This window comes from Sinohyriopsis cumingii, chromosome 3 (assembly GCF_028554795.1).
Source record: "Sinohyriopsis cumingii isolate HCF-2022 chromosome 3, ASM2855479v2, whole genome shotgun sequence".
NCBI classification, from domain to species: domain Eukaryota; kingdom Metazoa; phylum Mollusca; class Bivalvia; order Unionida; family Unionidae; genus Sinohyriopsis; species Sinohyriopsis cumingii.
This window is the reverse complement of record NC_142963.1, coordinates 55,064,505-55,083,105: the sequence shown is the minus strand read 5'-3', so window position 1 is coordinate 55,083,105 and position 18,601 is coordinate 55,064,505. Positions and strand designations below refer to the sequence as shown.

General features: G+C 35.3%; 1 protein-coding gene across 2 annotated transcripts in view; it reads left to right on the top strand.

The window, feature by feature from the left end:
- Positions 1–9,518: 9,518 nt before the first annotated feature.
- The window catches only part of LOC149802885 (netrin receptor UNC5C-like), a 265,894-nt gene continuing 256,811 nt past the window's right edge, over positions 9,519–18,601 (top strand). For both annotated transcript variants that reach the window (XM_089952355.1, XM_089952353.1), the window contains exon 1: positions 9,519–10,084. In XM_089952355.1, the coding sequence (XP_089808481.1) occupies positions 9,985–10,084 (100 nt within the window). In that variant the 5' untranslated portion in view covers positions 9,519–9,984. The remainder of the gene's footprint in view (positions 10,085–18,601) is intronic.

The window sequence follows — 18,601 nt, the reverse complement described above, 5'->3', positions numbered from 1 at the left end:
AGAGTCACAGGCTAACAGTTTTTCCCCTTTATTTCGTTGGTATTAGTCCACGTACGACATTAAACGTAAGACACATCACCCGATATTTTTGTTGGGGGGGGGGATGGGTCATACTGCGTAACTAACGGCGCTGTGTAGCGTGCTTGATGTCGACTAATAGTGTAACGAAAGTAAAATTTTCAGAAATATCACATACAATAGACAACCAATAACGACGCTTTTCTACAAAGTGAAGTTATGATGTTTTTGTCAGACTATGCTTACCCTGATGTCTTTTCTGTAATAAATTCAAATTCGCACAAAAGAAATGGACCCATTGTCAAGTTCATTGTCAAGTTACGTTGGCCCACATTTCAAATGGCTGGAAAACGATGAAAGCCGGAAATTCCGAAATCGGGTTAAGTTGAAACATTATTCTTTAACGAAACGAATACAAATATAATATGCCTATTGGAACTGTAAGCAACGTTACGTTTCGTTTCGTTCAAGAAACATATGCCCCACATGTCACATGAACCTACTTAAACATACTTCGGCATACCTCGACTACCGTCGCATTGCAACAAATTCAAATGTATGTCAACGGAACAAGAAAATGCGTCCATTTGTTAGTGTCATATTTTCATTCCGCCTTGATAAAGACAGCACAGGAAGTATATTAATTATACACAAATTAGTGGAAGAGTGTCGATATAGGCTGCCAAGTGTGTGAGATATTCCTGAAAGTTCGACTACTCATTCCGATGTCAATCGACATCGGAACACCCTATACAAGGCCGTTATTTGAGTAGTAAGACATAACACTAAAACAAAAACAACATGTGCTATGTCTTATGTTGTAGGACTAGTCCATGTGCCAGTTTAGTTTAACGCATCTCCTCTCCGTTACAAGAGCTGAATGGAGATGGGAAGGACATACCGTCGGATTACATCCTATGGATTGTGGAGATTGGAAAGGGCATACCATCGGAAATACATCTTGTTGACTATCATAGGATGACAACTGTATCGGAAAAATGAATAAAGATGGGTATAAATGTTCCTTATTAACTGTGCTAAAATATACATCAGTGTAGGTCAGAGCGGAACACAACCACTCTAGATATAAGTGTTCCCCCATTTACTCTAGTATTTTTATTTTGGGGGGGTAGGGGTGGGCCCATATGCAAAATACCGTTTTTCTGCGTTTTGTCAACTCTTTCCTTGAGAACCATCAACGATTATTCGTGAGGATGAAATCTAATTACGGAAGAATTTTCTATTCGTGAGGATGAAAAGAAATTTTCGAAACGGAGACATCAGTACTTAAAGTAAGCCTACTTTTCAGTTACGACAGACAATTTAAACCTTGTTGACAACCATGCGACACAGATTACCTGGATTACACTCTTACCTACGTATCCAGTATCTCCATAAATCTGGACACTTCATACTCACCTTTTTGCTGCCAGAATACATGTATTTCCACTTTCATACCCGAAGTTTGCACATGTTCAATGGTACTGGACTAAAAAAACTAATATGGTGACTAGAAAGACATATATACATTCGTGTTTGTTTACTTTACTGTAAAGGTTGCCTTTGATGAAGTGGCAGTAGCTTTGCAGCACGAGTAGCGCTGACCGACGGCTAAAGCGTGGAGCCAGACTCCGTGACACATGTTGATACCAGAGTCTTAATTGCATTTACGGATTGTGAAAGTGTCATGGCCGGAAAATCTGATCATTAAATCCCCAGTCAGATAGCTCCTGACACTAATAATGATTTAAGTTGACGGTCTCAGTTTTTACTTGTGGTATATGGGCATTGACAAGTTCTACAGTGATCAGATGGTCAATTGTTTTGTTGTTGTTGTAATTGCTGTTTGTTGTAGGGTTTAACGCCATTTTTCAGCACAAGATAGGCTATACATGGCGGCCAGTATAACTAGTGGAAGATCCCTGGAAAACCCCGGGAAGAACCACCGACCCACGAGAAGCTAATGGCAAGTTTTCTCACGTACCCACCTTAGCCGAGCCCGACACTCGAACCAACGCAGACAGAAGTGAGATGGCATTGATCCAGAACGGTGAGCGCTTTGGACCACTCGGACACTCGGGGCCCCAATTTTTTTCTCTCCTTAAAAACACATTTGCCGTTGTAGAGACTGTGTTCGCGAAAAACCTGAAATTAAATAAGATAACAACATTAAATGAACTCTTTAATTTAATATTTTGATGTAATATTTGTCGTATTAACTCAAACTTCACATACTCTCTGATGTATATTTTCGACGTAATTTTGGCGGGAACACGCGATTCTCCAAATAGGATCATTTGCAAGGGGCCCCCTGAATTTACGCGCGGGCCCTACCTGTGAGCACAGCATTTAGAAATTTAAACAAGTACTATATGATATTGAACTTAAAAAAATTTCTTCCATCACTTTGAAATTACTTTTCTTTATATATATATATATATATATATATATATATATATATATATATATATATATATATATATATATATATATATATTAAATTGTTATGAGTTATCAGTAAACAACATATACCCTAATGTAGTGGCGCATTATGGTACTTATAAGCGAGTACAGACAGTTAATGCGCAATTATAATATATTTGAATCTCGCACGTTGGTCTTGTTCATTACAGTTTCATGCCCCTCCCCAACTCCCATTTTTGTTCGCTCCCACAGTAAGACGTGAACTACGGTGAACAGGTGGGTTAGATCAGGGGTGGGCAAACTACGTCCCGCGAGCCGCATGCGGCCCGCCAAGGGCTTTCATGCGGCCAGCCAAGGGTTTTCATGCGGCCTAGGAACAAGTCATCATTCGCACTGACTCTGTTTATGTTACTCTGTTTATCAAATAAATGTGCTTCTTTTGAAGTTTAAGTTTTCACATATTAACAACTGAAAATTAATTATGATGTTATTTAGAAAAACCTTTTGTTTTTGCTATTTCAAATATTAATTATTTTACTTAATGAACTATGTGGCCCGCGACAAGGTGTAAATTTGTGTATGCGGCAATTGCACTGGAAAGTTTGCCCACCTCTGGGTTAGAAACATACACCCAAGGTCAATTAAGGTCGTCCAGCGCTGCAATTTATTTATCTTTGATTCTGTATCGCCGGGCAAGCGATGCCAGTGGAGGACAAAGTGTGGATTAGAAATAAACCCACCCTTAGCTTCGGCTGCAGTAGATAGTATTTGTTGAGGATTCAATCTCTTCTCGTCTTTATTTCTGTTCCCTCATTATATTTTGTCCTCGTCGTCGTCATCGCCATCACCATAATCGTCGCCGACAGCTTCATTTTCTTTCCATTAATCATGGTCACTTTATCGTGTCTTATTTCCAGTTTCAGTTGTTTTTGTGTCAGTTTTTTCTTCTTCTTTCTTCGTGGTTTTGTTTGTGCATGCTTTCGTGTGCTACTTCTGTTGCTATGCGATAAAACCAATCCGACTCAAACCAAAGAAAGCATTATCATCAATTCACATAGGACTGTGTTGTTGTCGCGGAGAACAAGGGTGTGATGTCCTTAAGCAGGATAAATCTGAGTGTTTCTTTGACCAAATAAATATCTAATGAAGTAATTACCTGTATTTAGACAGACTCGGTAATCCCCCTGGAGTATCATTCACAGGTGCTTCCATTTGGAAATTACATTGGCTATCGCACGTCTGATTTATTGACACGAGTAAAAGTCGTTTTCATTTCTCGGATACATCAGGTAACAAGTCGGTGTAATGATAAACGGTTTACCTAAGCTTATCTAGATTAACATATTAAATCAGAGATAAAATAACGGAGAGAGAGAGAATACCAGGTAGAAATAAGCCATGATCATGATTGCGGTGATTATTATTATTATTGCTGTTTAGGTATTTTGTCTTGAAAATTTTGTTTTCCCAAAAACACAAACACAGAAAATACTGCATCGTGCCAATAGGTAAACACAACACTTGATGCCGAATTCTCATGCATATGAAACACTTCCGAGGTAAATGTGAATTTATGTGAAGAGTATGAAATGAGAAATTCTATTTCTAAACTTGTAACTAATTTTTCGTAGGCTTGATGAAAGGTGACAATATCAAAACGCTAAAATACTTGGTGTGACATAGTCATTTACGTAAAAAAACGTAGATAACTAAGTCAGGCCAATATAAAACGTAGATAACTAAATCAGGTGAATAGAAAACGTAGTAACTGTCAGGCCAAGTTACTTAATACCTTGATGACTTAGATAAATAACCAGGGCACACTAAGCAGTGCAACGCAGTAGCGCTTCTAGCTGGCATCAAAGCTGGTTTGTTTCAACATGTCCCTTCTAGATTCGATATTTTTTTCTTTTTCTGATCTTGTCGGAGTTTCTTTTTATTTTGTTTGTATTCTAGACTTATCGGTATTTCTTGTTATTTTATGTTTTCTTTTGTTTAGACCCTTTCGTTGTTCGGACTAGTTTGACTTCTGTGTGTCAACATGTAAATATATATTATTCTGCCTATGTCACTCGTAAGTGTGTGTGTGTGTTTTCTGTATTGTCCGAAGAACAAAACATTGTTTTAGGTAGAAATGTCTCCCTCGCCGTTTTCTAGTATCTTGTGACCTAATTATTGCTAATAGTGGCTTGCTCTCCTACTTTGCCCTGATGACACTAAATCATCATTGTCGTTTTTTATTAGCCATTCTCTTCGATAGTAGTCTAGGTAACATTACTGTACTCTGGAAGACAAGTTTGGCTAACATTGTACTCTTTCTGACCCTGGAACACGAGTTTGGATAACATTATTGTACTCCGATGATTCGGGGATAGTTTCCATATTGTCGATAATCAGGCCCGGTCCTAGGGCAAGGCGAACGAGGCCCCGCGCGTTCAGGAAATCAACTCCGCAATGCAGTGTTTTTGCTTAGGGCCCAGTTCATCGCTTTTTGCCTTGGGGCTCCGCATGCTGTCTTGGGCCACGCACATACTAGGGCCGGGCCTGTCGACAATTTAATCACGTGTATGCTTCACGTGTGCTTGGACAGTTGCTTTGGTTTTTGTTTTGTTTTAACATTTTTAAGACATCACTGGCTGTACCATACTGAGACAACCGACCCGACATATCGCTACGATGTCTGCAGTTTGCCAGTTTATAGTGATGTCTAGCACTTGGGCATTGAGGCATCATTCCGCAGACATGTAGCATAATGACCCACCCAGTCACATTATGCTGACAAAAGGCCGACCAGTTCTAACATTACCCTCTTAATCCTGAGCGCCAAGCGAGGCATCTGTTAGTACCATTTTTATAAGTCTTTGGTATGACTCGGCCGGGGGTCGAACCCACTACCTTGTACGATGTAGACAAAAATTATAATCACAATCTAGCGTAAAGATCTTGTGGAACTTGCAATATACCTGCCTAACCCATGGAACATTTCTGTTAGAAAAAAGGAAAACCACAGGGGTTCGTTACAAAGAAAATTTGGAGTATCCGTCCATGAATCAAGGGATGGGGGTTCTAACCTGTAACCATATAACACAAGGGAAGACACCAGTCTGCACCCCCTCAGTAGTTCCAACACTGCTAGTTTATCATAATTGCGTCTGCTAATTTCCAACTAAATCCAGTCGTAATCAAGAATAGTTAAATTTTCAAAACAGCTCGACACACTTCGTTCAGTTTGTGACATAATGGAGAAAATGCAATAATTGTTCGCCGATTTTAAAGCCTTGACAAATGCCGTCTAGAAGTGCCGTTTTGCATTCGGATAGTCTTGGATTTCACCATTGACCGAAAGGTAAGATCCGAACAACCTCGAGTCCGCAGTAAATATCGTTAGTGTACATTGTGATGCGTTTTAATTTTGGTGGCAAAAACAAATATTGGTAAATTTGGTACTGATTGCTGGTTACATTGTTGCACAGTGCATTGTTAACTCCTGAAACATACTTAGTGTTAAACTACAGACTTGAGGATGTTCGGATATTGCTACAGGTTAGAACCCCCATCCATTGATTCATGGAAGGATACTCCAAATTTTCTTTGTAACGAACCCCTGTGCGTTCACCCGACAGTAGAAATGATCTGACATTTTTTAATGAGAACTGTCTGCACTGGATTTAACATCATTGATCAATTAGATCACACACACACACACACAAAGAAAAAAGAAAAAAAATAGCAGGAAAAAAACAACAACGAAATAACTGAAAATATAAAATGAAAAAAAAATAATGACCAGTGTTTCGTGAGCATTACAAAATAACATTGGTAACAGCCTTCACATGACCTTGAAGATATACATGAGTGTTTCCATCTGTGACATCTGGAGAAAAAATAACACGACAGACTGGTAATCAATATTAAAGTGTAATTTCTCATTCTTTCTATCCTGTACGATTATTCTTCCATAACATTTTTGATTTTGGACGGAGACTGAGATTGACAGATGATGAAAATGAAAGTCAGCATTATATCTACAAAGTACTCTTATCCACTGAAATAAAAAATGAGAAAAAAGCATGTTTCTGAAATCTATTAATCGTGTTATTGGTATATATATATATATATATATATATATATATATATATATATATATATATATATATATATATAATTTCTATTTTTTTCATTAGATAGGAACCATAATCAATTTGCAAGGTCGGTCTTTCTGTCGTTTTCTTGAAATATACCCCCTCCCCAAAAAGACCGTAAGAATAGAAAGAAAAAAGTTTATAAGGCGATGTGTGAATGATTTGTGCGTGACTTACTTTAGCATTCAAATGGATCAGCACAAATTACAATAGAACCGAACTTTGTTGGCAAGTTTGAAATAAGAAGCGAGAATCTTGATTTATTATTTATAAGGATTTGTGTCTAAACAGTGCAGACCTATCTATTTTGGCCCAGATAAGGTATTTAGTGCAGTCTGAGAAATATAAAGTTTAATTAATTAATTTTCTGGAGGTAAGAAACGCGCTTTCCGTTACGGATCACTGCCATTTCACCTCTGTCTGCGTGGGTTCGAGTCTCGGATTCGGCCAATGTGGGTACGTGAAAAAGCTTGCCAGTAGCTTCTCGTGGGTCGGTGGTTCTTTCCTGGGTTTTCCCGGGTTCTTCCTCCACCATTAATACTGGCCGCCATGTATGAAAAATAGCGTTAAACCTCCACAACAACAACAACAACAACAGTGTTTTCTCGACAAAAGTCAGCAATCTTCACGTGCGTACAAAATTTTCTGCCTGCAAAAAAAATATGCTGGAAATGCAATTATCCAAGCATCAAATGCAAAAATAAATAAATAAATGATAGAATGTAAAACTGGTTGTAAATCTTATAAATATGTCATACTGATATATTTGTTCTAATTAGCATAAAAGTAATCTGCATGTTCTGCTACAGCTAAAAAGCTCAAGCGTAGTATACACAGTGATTTTCAAGCTGCTGGTATACAGCTAAAACACTCAAGCGTAGTATACATAGTGATTTCGAAGCAGCTGGTATACAGCTAAAACGCTCAAGCGTAGTATACACAGTGATTTTCAACTGATTCAACTGATGGTGTAAAAATGTCAATAAATATGCTAATTTATAAATATATAAAAATTCTTCTGCACATTCGTATAGTTTTAATATGCTAATTAGTACTTTGTAATTCAAAACGATCGATACAAGTAAAATATCAGTTTTTCTTTCCGGTAGGATATATATATATATATATATATATATATATATATATATATATATATATATATCCATGTATCCTGTGAATCTACGCTTTTATATATATATATATATATATATATATATATATATATATATATATATATATATATATATGACCTCGAAAGATCAATCAGAACGACCATAAAAAATATTTTATGTCAATACTAAACTTAGTCGGAAATGACACCGTGAATGTTCTTCAAGGACAAGTACATGACATATTGCCTGCAGTAGTTTTCATTCATTTATGAAAGGTTTGGTTTGGTACATCTACAATTTGAGTTTTGATTATATGGAAGAAAGTTATCACCATGTGAAGAGGGTGTTGATAAGCATTGTATGTATGTATGTATGTGTGTGTGTGTGTGTGTGTGTGTGTGTGTGTATGATCTCGTCAGCTACATTATTTATTGTATTAGTGTTGGTAGAAAGAGCAGTGTTTTATCCAGAGAGGAAGAAAGAACAAGTTACGCACATATATTTTTTGTTGTTCAAGGTATTACTGCTCAATATGGCGAAAGTGGCTCTTATCATAAGAAAGTTACAAGGAGGATTAAACGAGCATGTAATATTTGACAACGATATTATCGTTTCCTTACAGTCGTTGTTCATAGGTTGAGTGAAAACATCTCACAAAAATCTGCAGTAATATCTTTCGAAAAGTCTCAAGTGAAAGTTAGGAATATATCCGAATGATAGAATTTCAAGCAGCAGGTTCCTAATGTTTCTGCATTTTGATAATGTTAAGATTTTACAAAACGGCTGACAAAATTGCGTAAGTTCTGGAAACGGAAGCTATCACACACACGCACATGCAATATATATATATATATATATATATATATATATATATATATATATATATTTGCCAGTCCGTCCATTCGTCACACCATGGTTCAGTATTTCCTTTAAATTAGAAAATTCATATATTGCAAAAAGAGACGACAGGACATCGGTGTTCTGTGAACATATTTCTGGTAAATTGTTACTTTCATATATTACAGACTGCTATGTGATTTTTAATTAACTTGTAAGGTGGCAATGTAAGTTTGATAGATATTAGAATGAAAACAGTACAAGGCAGTTTTCCTTATAATAATAAGGCCGTGCATGCAAGATTTTATTTGTCGATTTTGTCTACAAAATTTTGTCCAATTTCCACCTGGTGGAAATTTATATTTAAATGAGATTTACTGATTAAAGTTTAAAATTGGAATTGATATTTGGGTAATATTTTTGAAGATACATTAGTTTATAAAGGTTTATTGAGAGCTCTGTAGTGGGAGCGGCATGTGTTCCTTTGCAAGTTTTGAACAAAACGATAAGAAATTACTTACTGTAATTGCATTACATACCCTCTCACTTAAAGCCGGCTTTTTAGGCAATTTGTTCCATTACTTATTGAATATTTATATCTCCCTCTTCTTCTCTCATATAAAGGCGATACATTTGTTTTGTAAAACGATTACAACTGAAATGTTAATATAACCTTTTACTAGCCATTCAGGCTTCGTCAGTCGACCGAATCAAGATTGATTTCAACCGAAAATCTCTTTACTTTTATGATCTATACCGATTCATGTGTCTGATTCCGCCTCGTGATTTTTCTACCTGAAATCTGGTAGGAGGGGCTTCTTTCAATATTCTCCAATTATCTTTCAGAGATGAATGAACCTCCATTGTCAATCTCGACGAGCGGGACGAATTATGACCACACCTCCATACAGAATAACGGTTTCGAGATCTCCATTTAGCGGTACATTCAATTGAGGATATAAGCGAATGGAATAACTTGAAACTTCCGTCGTAAAGTCAACACAACGTAAAGTGATCTGTAATCTAAGTCCCACAGGCTTACCGGAGAGTGCATTGGATATTGTGTACACTGGTAGAAGAGGGCAGTCACTGGTATTTGTGTATCGAATGTAACTTCTGAAATTTTGCAGTGGAAGGATTAAGCACGGAGTTATATATGTTACACTGAAAATTAGGATATCTTTAACTGTGTTTGAATTTTGCGTGGATTTATCTTGACGTGAGTGCAAAAAGTTGAAAACGGTAAAACAATATAGGTGATGTTCTTGAGATACCATAACAGAGCATTTACCGATGGTATGTGTGTCATCAAGCGGCGTTAGTCTTTTGTTTTTATTGAGGCAGTGCTCTTCAAACACATTACCATAAATTGGATTAATATTTATGAATTGTGTGAAAATCTGAAAGGAATACGTACCTCATTCCAAAAGGGATTACTGTGTCATGACACCATGTGGTTGCTGAAGTCAGGAACCCCCTTTAAAAGGGGCCACGGATACTGGACCTTAATGGTGATTCTTCTGAGTCTGATCGGACGAGGCTTTGTGTCAGGTAAGCCCTAGATTTATTTTTGTTTACAAACCACAAACAAGTTTTGAATTTAAAAAAGGTAATTTTTAAATACATGACCAATAATTGATGGTAAATGTAGTCGGCATATGGCTTTAACAAGGTTACACTTGGCAGGTGCGTGGACAGACGTAACATTTATATACTGAACTAATAGTCACATTTTAGGAGATAATATAGTCCCCTTTGACCCTTACCACTCCATATATGATATTTGGACAAAATGTTCAAACATCAAAAATGGGGTGGTAAGAGTCAGAAGAAATTCGGACTAGAGAGAATATTGCATAAATATTTGAATTTCGAAATTAAACTATTAATTGGAACTACTTCAGATTGAGAAATAGCACAGTCCCCATCATTAATCGTTCATATCTTGTTATATATAGTAAACTGTGACAGCCATCCCCACCCCTTTGTGTCTTGGGTTGATATACAAACCAAGTTTCAAATGATGCTCATCATTTAACTTAATGCCATGGTAATAATTTTTGGAAAATTAATGTATCATTCATCATGCATAGAGCTAATTTAATTGATAGCACAATTAAAACACACACACACACACACACACACACACACACATATTACGTATCTGTTTTTATGTTTACTTATATTCCATTGTCAGATGTCTTTTATTGATGCGGAAGGCAATAAAATTGTTATTGTTGCTATTATTATTATTTGTCCAATCCATTGCGTATATCCAGTAAGGAGTTTGAAATACAGTATGCAGCATGGTGTTTTCAGTATCATGTGACACTCCTTGAGCTATTGTCACACCGTTAAGAGTAACCAATTAAAAGGTGTGCTACTTGTTTTAAACAACGACTTTCTTCGTGTCAAGCTTATATAAATCACGCGATTTACGAGAGCTAAACATTTGTATACATAAATTATATTTAATTGTAAAAATTATAGAGCGAATGTAAATTCTTTGAACCTCTTGAGGAACTGCATAATATAATTTAAATTTCTTATATATATATATATATATATATATATATATATATATATATATATATATTGCTCGTATCGGTACTGTCATTTGAAGTGGCATTCAAATTCATTTAAGTTTATGACCCAAATTTTACCTGACAAAGTTGAACACCTGGTTCAGTGATAAATTTTACTTGATCCTAACAGTGGAGAAATTTTCGATTGCAGTTATTTTGTCAACTCGACGAGTTTGGCTCTTACGTTGCATAACTTGAAAAGAGGATTAGACAGTAGTCTATAAGAATAAACGTGTGTGACTTTGATTCCAGAGTAGGATCCATTTCATTTATAGACCGTTCATTATCTGAATTAGTTCTTGTTTGATATTGATAATGTACATACAACGAACCTCTCTCGCTCACCCTCTTTCGCTCTCTGTTTCTCTGAATCCGATGAAAAACTTGTTTTTATTAAAATAAATCTTTCCAACACGTATATTAATGACGATGTAGTCTACCAAACAGATACACTGTATCTTTCTCATGCCCAGTAAATCACAAACAAGTATTCCTGCAAACGTTTAGCCGAAACACATTACCACACTGTGAGGAACGTTCATTATCGATTGAATGGCTAACGGACATTGGAGTAGTTTCGGGAATAAGTGATAAAAAGACGTCTGGTCTCCAAGTTTCTTTAGCGTTTGTTCGTGATGGCTATTTGAGTGATAACACGACATTTACTCGATGAAATGACGCTTAACCAGTCTGCCTTTGCAAATGGACATGGGTGAAATGCATTGGTCAGACTCGATCGCTCAATGATCAGCTGAGTTTCGTCACATAAAACCGTTGTGCGTATCGCGTAAGCAAAACGGAATGCACCATTTCCACCGTGCTCTTTCTTTTACTTGAAACGTTGTTAATATCATGGCTATCATTTACAAAAGAGCTGAAACAAAGGTTAATTCATATGTTTAGTTGCAGAAATATTAGCATATCAGAATCACAATAATTATTTAAAGTAATATTTCTCTTTATTTAAAGAGTACATCCGGTACCCTGTGAATGCATCTAGGTTTTGTACACTATAGTGAAAATCAAAAATACTTTATAGGAACTTATTTGTAGTCATAAAATATGTTTGTTGCTCAATTTTCAATCGATGACGTGGAAGCACTGCCTGATTTACAAAGAATACCGTCTTAAACTTTCTTATAATACATTTTTTCCTTCAGATTTTAAATGGTCGTTAATATCCTGCAAAATTGCATCAAAATTCCATGTACTTAAGCCCTGCATAGATTTGAGGGCATATATTAGATAAATCAGGAAAATACTTGACCCAGAAATCAAATGCAGCAGTTTGTATTACAATTTATATGTACATAATAGAAATTCTTTAAAGTTCATGAGCTTGAAATAAACATATTTAATGTCAAAGAAAAGGGTTAAATACATCCACGAAGATCACAAGTTAAACAAAATTTAAAAACAAAATGTTAAAAATAACGGAGTTTAAAATTCCTTGTCATTCTTGGTTTAATGGCTAGTTTTAGAGTCAAATATTCCTCGAATTTTACACAAAAAAAAACAAAAACAGAAGGTACTTTGGATAGTCTGACAGTTGGTTCATTACATTGGAATTGTATACAGGACACACACACACAAACATACAAACATATCTAGAGACAGAATTAGTAAATGTGTATTGGAACATACAGACATACAAACAGATCTAAAAACAATTAGTAAATGTGTACATGAACATACAAACATACAAACAGGTCTAGAAACAGAATTAGTAAATGTGTACAGGAGCCTACAGACATACAAACAGATTTAAAAACAGTAAATGTGTTCAGGAGCATACAGACATACAACCAGATCTAGAAACAGAATTAGTAAATGTGTACTGGAGCATACAAACATACAAACAGCTCTAGAAACAATTAGTAAATGTGTACAGGAGCATACAGACATACATATTTAAAAACAGTAAATGTGTACAGGAGCATACAGACATACAAACAGATCTAGAAACAGAATTAGTAAATGTGTACAGGAGCATACAAACATACAAACAGCTCTAGAAACAATTAGTAAATGTGTACAGGAGCATACAGACATACAAACAGATCTAGAAACAGAATTAGTAAATGTGTACAGGAGCATACAGACACAAACAGATCTAGAGACATAATTAGTAAATGTGTACAGGAGCATAGAGACATACAAACAGATCTAGAAACAGAATTAGTAAATGTGTACAGGAGTATACAGACACAAACAGATCTAGAGACATAATTAGTAAATGTGTACAGGAGCATACAATCATATAAAAAGATCTAGAGACATAATTAGTAAATGTGTACAGAAGCATACAGACATACAAACAGATCTAAAAACAGTAAATGTGTACAGGAGCTTGCAGACATACAAACAGATCTAGAAACAGACTTAGTAAATGTGTACAGGAGCATACAAACATACAGATCTAGAGACAATTAATAAATGTGTGCATGAACATACAAACACACAATTAGATCTAGAAACAGAGTTTGTAAATGTGGACAGGAGCATACAGACATACAAACAGATCTAGAAACAGAATTAGCAAATGTGTACAGGAGCATACAGACATACAGATATAGAAACAGAATTAGCAAATGTGTACAGGAGCATACAGACATAGAAACAGTTTTAGAAACAGAATTAGTAAATGTGTACAAGAGCATACAGACATACAGATCTTAAAACAGTTAGTAAATGTGTACAGGAGCATACAAACATACAAACAGATCTAGAGACAGAATTAATAAATGTGTGCATTAACATACAAACACACAATTAGATCTAGAAACTGAGTTAGTAAATGTGTACAGGAGCATACAGACATATACATAGATGCAGATTGATTTTTAGTATTATTTAAAAATAATTTGTTACACAAACTTGTTATGTTTATGTTGCCTCTCTAGTTTTGGTATTCTTAAAAGAAAATGGATGTATATACTTGCTTATAAATTGAGTCAAACTGCAAACAATAAAGACTGGATCAGCTATCACATAATGTGCCTTCAGATCAGGGTTTATGTTGTTTATTTTACTGATTACTCCTAACAAACTGCAGAGACCCAGATCTGTCAGGCATTATGTGACATCAGATCTGGGTCTGTGCTGTTTACAGTTGAACTCATTAACAAGTACATATGGTATGGTAGACTTTGTCTTCTTTATTTTTTGTGTAGAAGTTATCTCCCTCCCATCAGTATGTGCTCAAAAACAGTATATCAAATTATTCTGCCTACTCAGTTGCTGTATAAAAATAAGGAGACACTAGCATGACCGATGACTGGAGATATCACGTTTGCTGCAGTTTCAAAAACATGTTAAAGAATTTATTGTCATCCAAGCATGACCTTGCTTCAGGAAATTAATACTTTTTTGGGTGCTTCATGTGTTGTTTTCTTCTCTGCTTCTTTTGCTTGTTTTGTTTCTTGGTGATGTAATACTTTGTGACAACCAATTACATGATAAAAAAAACTATCTTGACCACATGGTTCAGTTACTTAGGTTAGTTGTCTCACTTAGCACCAGGCCTGAGAAATCTTTAGTGACAAATCGTCAACATGAAGAAAAAAAATTTCATCTCCTTGTGGTGGTGTTGGGCGTGTTTTTTTTTTTTTTGTTTCAAAGCAGTATTGGATTTATTTGTGATACAAGTGCTCAACATTGAAATATACTGCAGCAGCTTTTACAATAGATTTAGCATTCTACACTACTTCCAAGGACAGAAGTCAAGCTTTGAGAAATAAAAGAACCCAAATCAATACAGTCTGAGGGCAAGCAATTCATCTGCTATCAGAGAGGAGAGAACATTTGATTTCTGCATTTGGATGTCATATGAGATGCTTTGTCTCTCTAATACCATGAACTATTTCATCTCACATGAGAGTAATGTAATGAATAAAGAGATAATACCATTTCATTTGGTAACATCCGTTTAAAAATTCCAATGTAATAAATTGTGGGCAGTATAGAACTTTCGTTTTAATTAAACATTCAGGCCACACACAAAAAATGTGTGTTTCCTGTTGCACTTGTTTTAAAATTTGGGTAGGCAGGTTTATGAAACATTTTTTTGTGTCTGTGGTTTTTGTTTTTAAACCATGGTGGAAAAATGTGCTTTGGGTCAGCAATAAGAAACACAACTTGCATTTTTTCCCGCTCATTTTCTGTATTTCAGTGTCGAAAGCAAATCAACAGCGTGAAGTAAAAAGAACACATTTTTATCAATACACATTCAACTGGAACATCAGTGTTTGATTTTCAGTTTCATAAAGGAGATTATTTACAATGAAGTTAATACAACAGATTATAATTATGGATGTAAATAAAATAATGTCATGTTCAGTTAATAATGGTTTTAAACAAAATTGTGAACTGGATATAAATGTACAGGCATATTTTTCTTATGAATTTATTTTTAATGTTGATGATGTGTCCCCTTTTTAGTTGTTCAAATTTTTTTAAGGTTGTTGCTTGGTCTTTGGTACTTTGTTGCTGGACATATTGTTACACTCCCATTGTTATACACAAGCAGTTTCTGCATGATCTTTATTTATTCCTGAAAAGTGCAGTATATTTTGAAGTTATAAATGAAACATTAACATCAAAATGCTGGGTATATTTGAAGTAAAAAAAACTAACAATGATATAACATAGAATTTATAACAGTTGATAGTCATTTTCTGCACTGTGAATAGTTTTAAAACTGGTCCTTTTGTAGAATTTGCATTTAAAATATTTAGATTTAAGCATTTTTTTTGAAAATAAGAAAACGTCATCTTTCTTTCCTTCTGTATAAGTTTTACATGATTATTAATTAATTAATTAATAATTTAAGCATAATGATTAATATGGTTACAGTTAGAAAACTGCCAAAACGTAATGAGCAATCTCTAAGCTTACTTTATATATATATATATATATATATATATATATATATATATATATATATATATATATATATATATATATATAAAAGCTGTCACATTGGCTCAGTTGTTGGAGCATTAGATTTGCAATTCATTGGTTATAGGTTTGATTCCCACCAAGGTTAACCTGAGTTGGCTATCTTGGTATGTTCTTGGGAAAGGCAGTAAGCTGTCATTTCTTTGACATAGCCGGTAATGTGTTAAAAGTGCCATTAAAACTTGCAATGACAGAGTTGTTCTGTTAATTTTTCACTGATGGGTACCAATGTATTACTGAAACATCCTTGGCTGAATAGTCATCAGATCAGATGGAATTGTAACAAGCCCTGAGTACATTTTGGACAGGTTACAAGTCCTGGGGGCAGTTTTATAATGTAAGAGTGTGTATATAATTAATAGTATATAGATGTATAGAGTGACCTGGTCACTTTAATTTGACCTGCGTCAATTTATAGAGCTGTATGTTATTATTTTTACTACAGATAACACGGGTTATGTACTTATAAAACATTTAAATTGTATGCTTTTTATTTTCATTGCTAGGTATCAGTTGTCATTAATGTATTAATGGTGTTTGCAGTGTAGGTGTCATTAATTTACCAAGGGTTTTTTCAGTGTAGGTGGCATTAACGTTTTGAAGGGGTTTTCATGCATGCATCGTTGATGTGTTAAGAGTGTTTTTAGTGTACATGTCATTAATGTACTACGGGTGTTTGCAGTGGAAAGACTTATTTTTTTATTTAGAATTCTGTAGTAGCTAAAAATTTATTTGGTTTACGGTACTTGAAGGGATTCGTTAGTGTAGTGATGTACCATTAGAGTTATATAACAGCAGTACCCCAGTGACACTAGTGTGTCAAATTAGGTAAATGTAAACACGTAGGCATTTAGCAGTTCATTATTTTCTAGGTGTGGACATTCATACAGGGTACTAAATAGCCTAAGAACTCTGTAAAAGAGGATTCAAATAGAATTCAGCAAATTTATTGTTTTTTGTGAATTTTATTGAGTTTAGAGGGTTGATGGAGTTAGTTACTAGACCAGTTGTACGCCACTTGAAATCAATTTGTACTCTATTTAATTTTTTCTGTAAACATGTTTAGCCATGCCACTCTTGAAGTATTACCTCCAGGTTGAAATATTCATTGTGGGATTTTAGAAAATTGAATTCAAGATGTTCATTCCCCAAAATTTGACAGACTGGTGCTCATAAAACTGCTGAACAAATTTTAAAAGGTTGATGATCACCCGATTTACTGAAATGGGAATTTTTCTGGACCCGTTTTAAAGCCAAAAACTGTCGAAGTTGCCAAGAAAATGACTAAAAAAGCTGCAGCAAGGGATCAAAATAGTTAAGGTAACAATGAGGCTGTTGTATTTGTCCTTGACAGTTGTTTGTAACTTTGGTAAAAAGATTCAGCATTTCATGTTTATATTTTTTTAGCATTAAAATTCCCATTTCTGTTGACCACAGGCCCTGTTTTGAAACTGGCAGAAAAATCCCAGTGGAAGCATGAACCCTCACTAAAGAGAGCGCTAGATGCTTGAACTCTTTCAGTTACTTCTGCACATTCGTGTACATTTTGCCGCTTTGATTGATCAGTATTAATGTATATTTTTTAAGGTAATGCATTGGTAATAATTAAAATATTAAGTAGTAAATTCAAGTTGCCTTCATTGACAATTTTAGTTGATGTGATTTGATTGCTTTAAACCATAGCCCGTTTACCATAGTAATAGATATTTGCTCGAGTGATCAACATTGTGGGTTAATTCAGTCTAGTTCTGGAAAATAGTCATGCTGGGAATGTCTTTAGACATGGAAAGTGTACATCAGAAGAGGATAATGCCAAACATGGAAACATCAGTTGCAGAAAACAGATTGGCTAGACATGCACAACTGCCTCTTTTTCTTATAAAAAGTTATTGCGTGGCAGGCAATTCAGTAATAATGATTAAGGGATGATGTTCATTCAGCCATTGTTTATTTATCTACTTGATCCACATAAAGAAATTTACAGCTTGTGAAGACACTGACGGTAGTCTTGGTTTTGGTTTGATGTTTTACAACACAGCAGCACAAATAGGTTATTTACTGCCAAGGTAACTGGAGTAAAATGCCTTGCCCAAGGACACGTGAAAGTATCCACTTTTTGGGCTTGTCCACTGGTAGGATTCAAACATCCACCCTCTCGGCATAACAACCAGTCAGTTCTAATGACTTCAAAGGGAGTACATAGGGCTGTGTTTGGTTTTGGTTCAATTCATTACAAAATTTAATGATTTGTTGTCAGTATCACTGCGGAAATGGGAGGAAAGTATCATTCCCCAAGCCACAGAGGCAACTGACCTCGGTTAGTCTTGGTGGGTATCAGACCCATGGCTTACGAGACTGAAGTTCTACTGATTGAGTTACCGTGGTTCATGCATTGAGCAAAACTGTAGCCAGTGGCAACCTAAAGGGTGTTGACCATTGATTTAAAGAACCAAAAACCCTGTCAGTCTGGAGTAGAAAAAATAAATTCATTGCATGCCCCAGATAACGTTTGGATCTGTTGTGT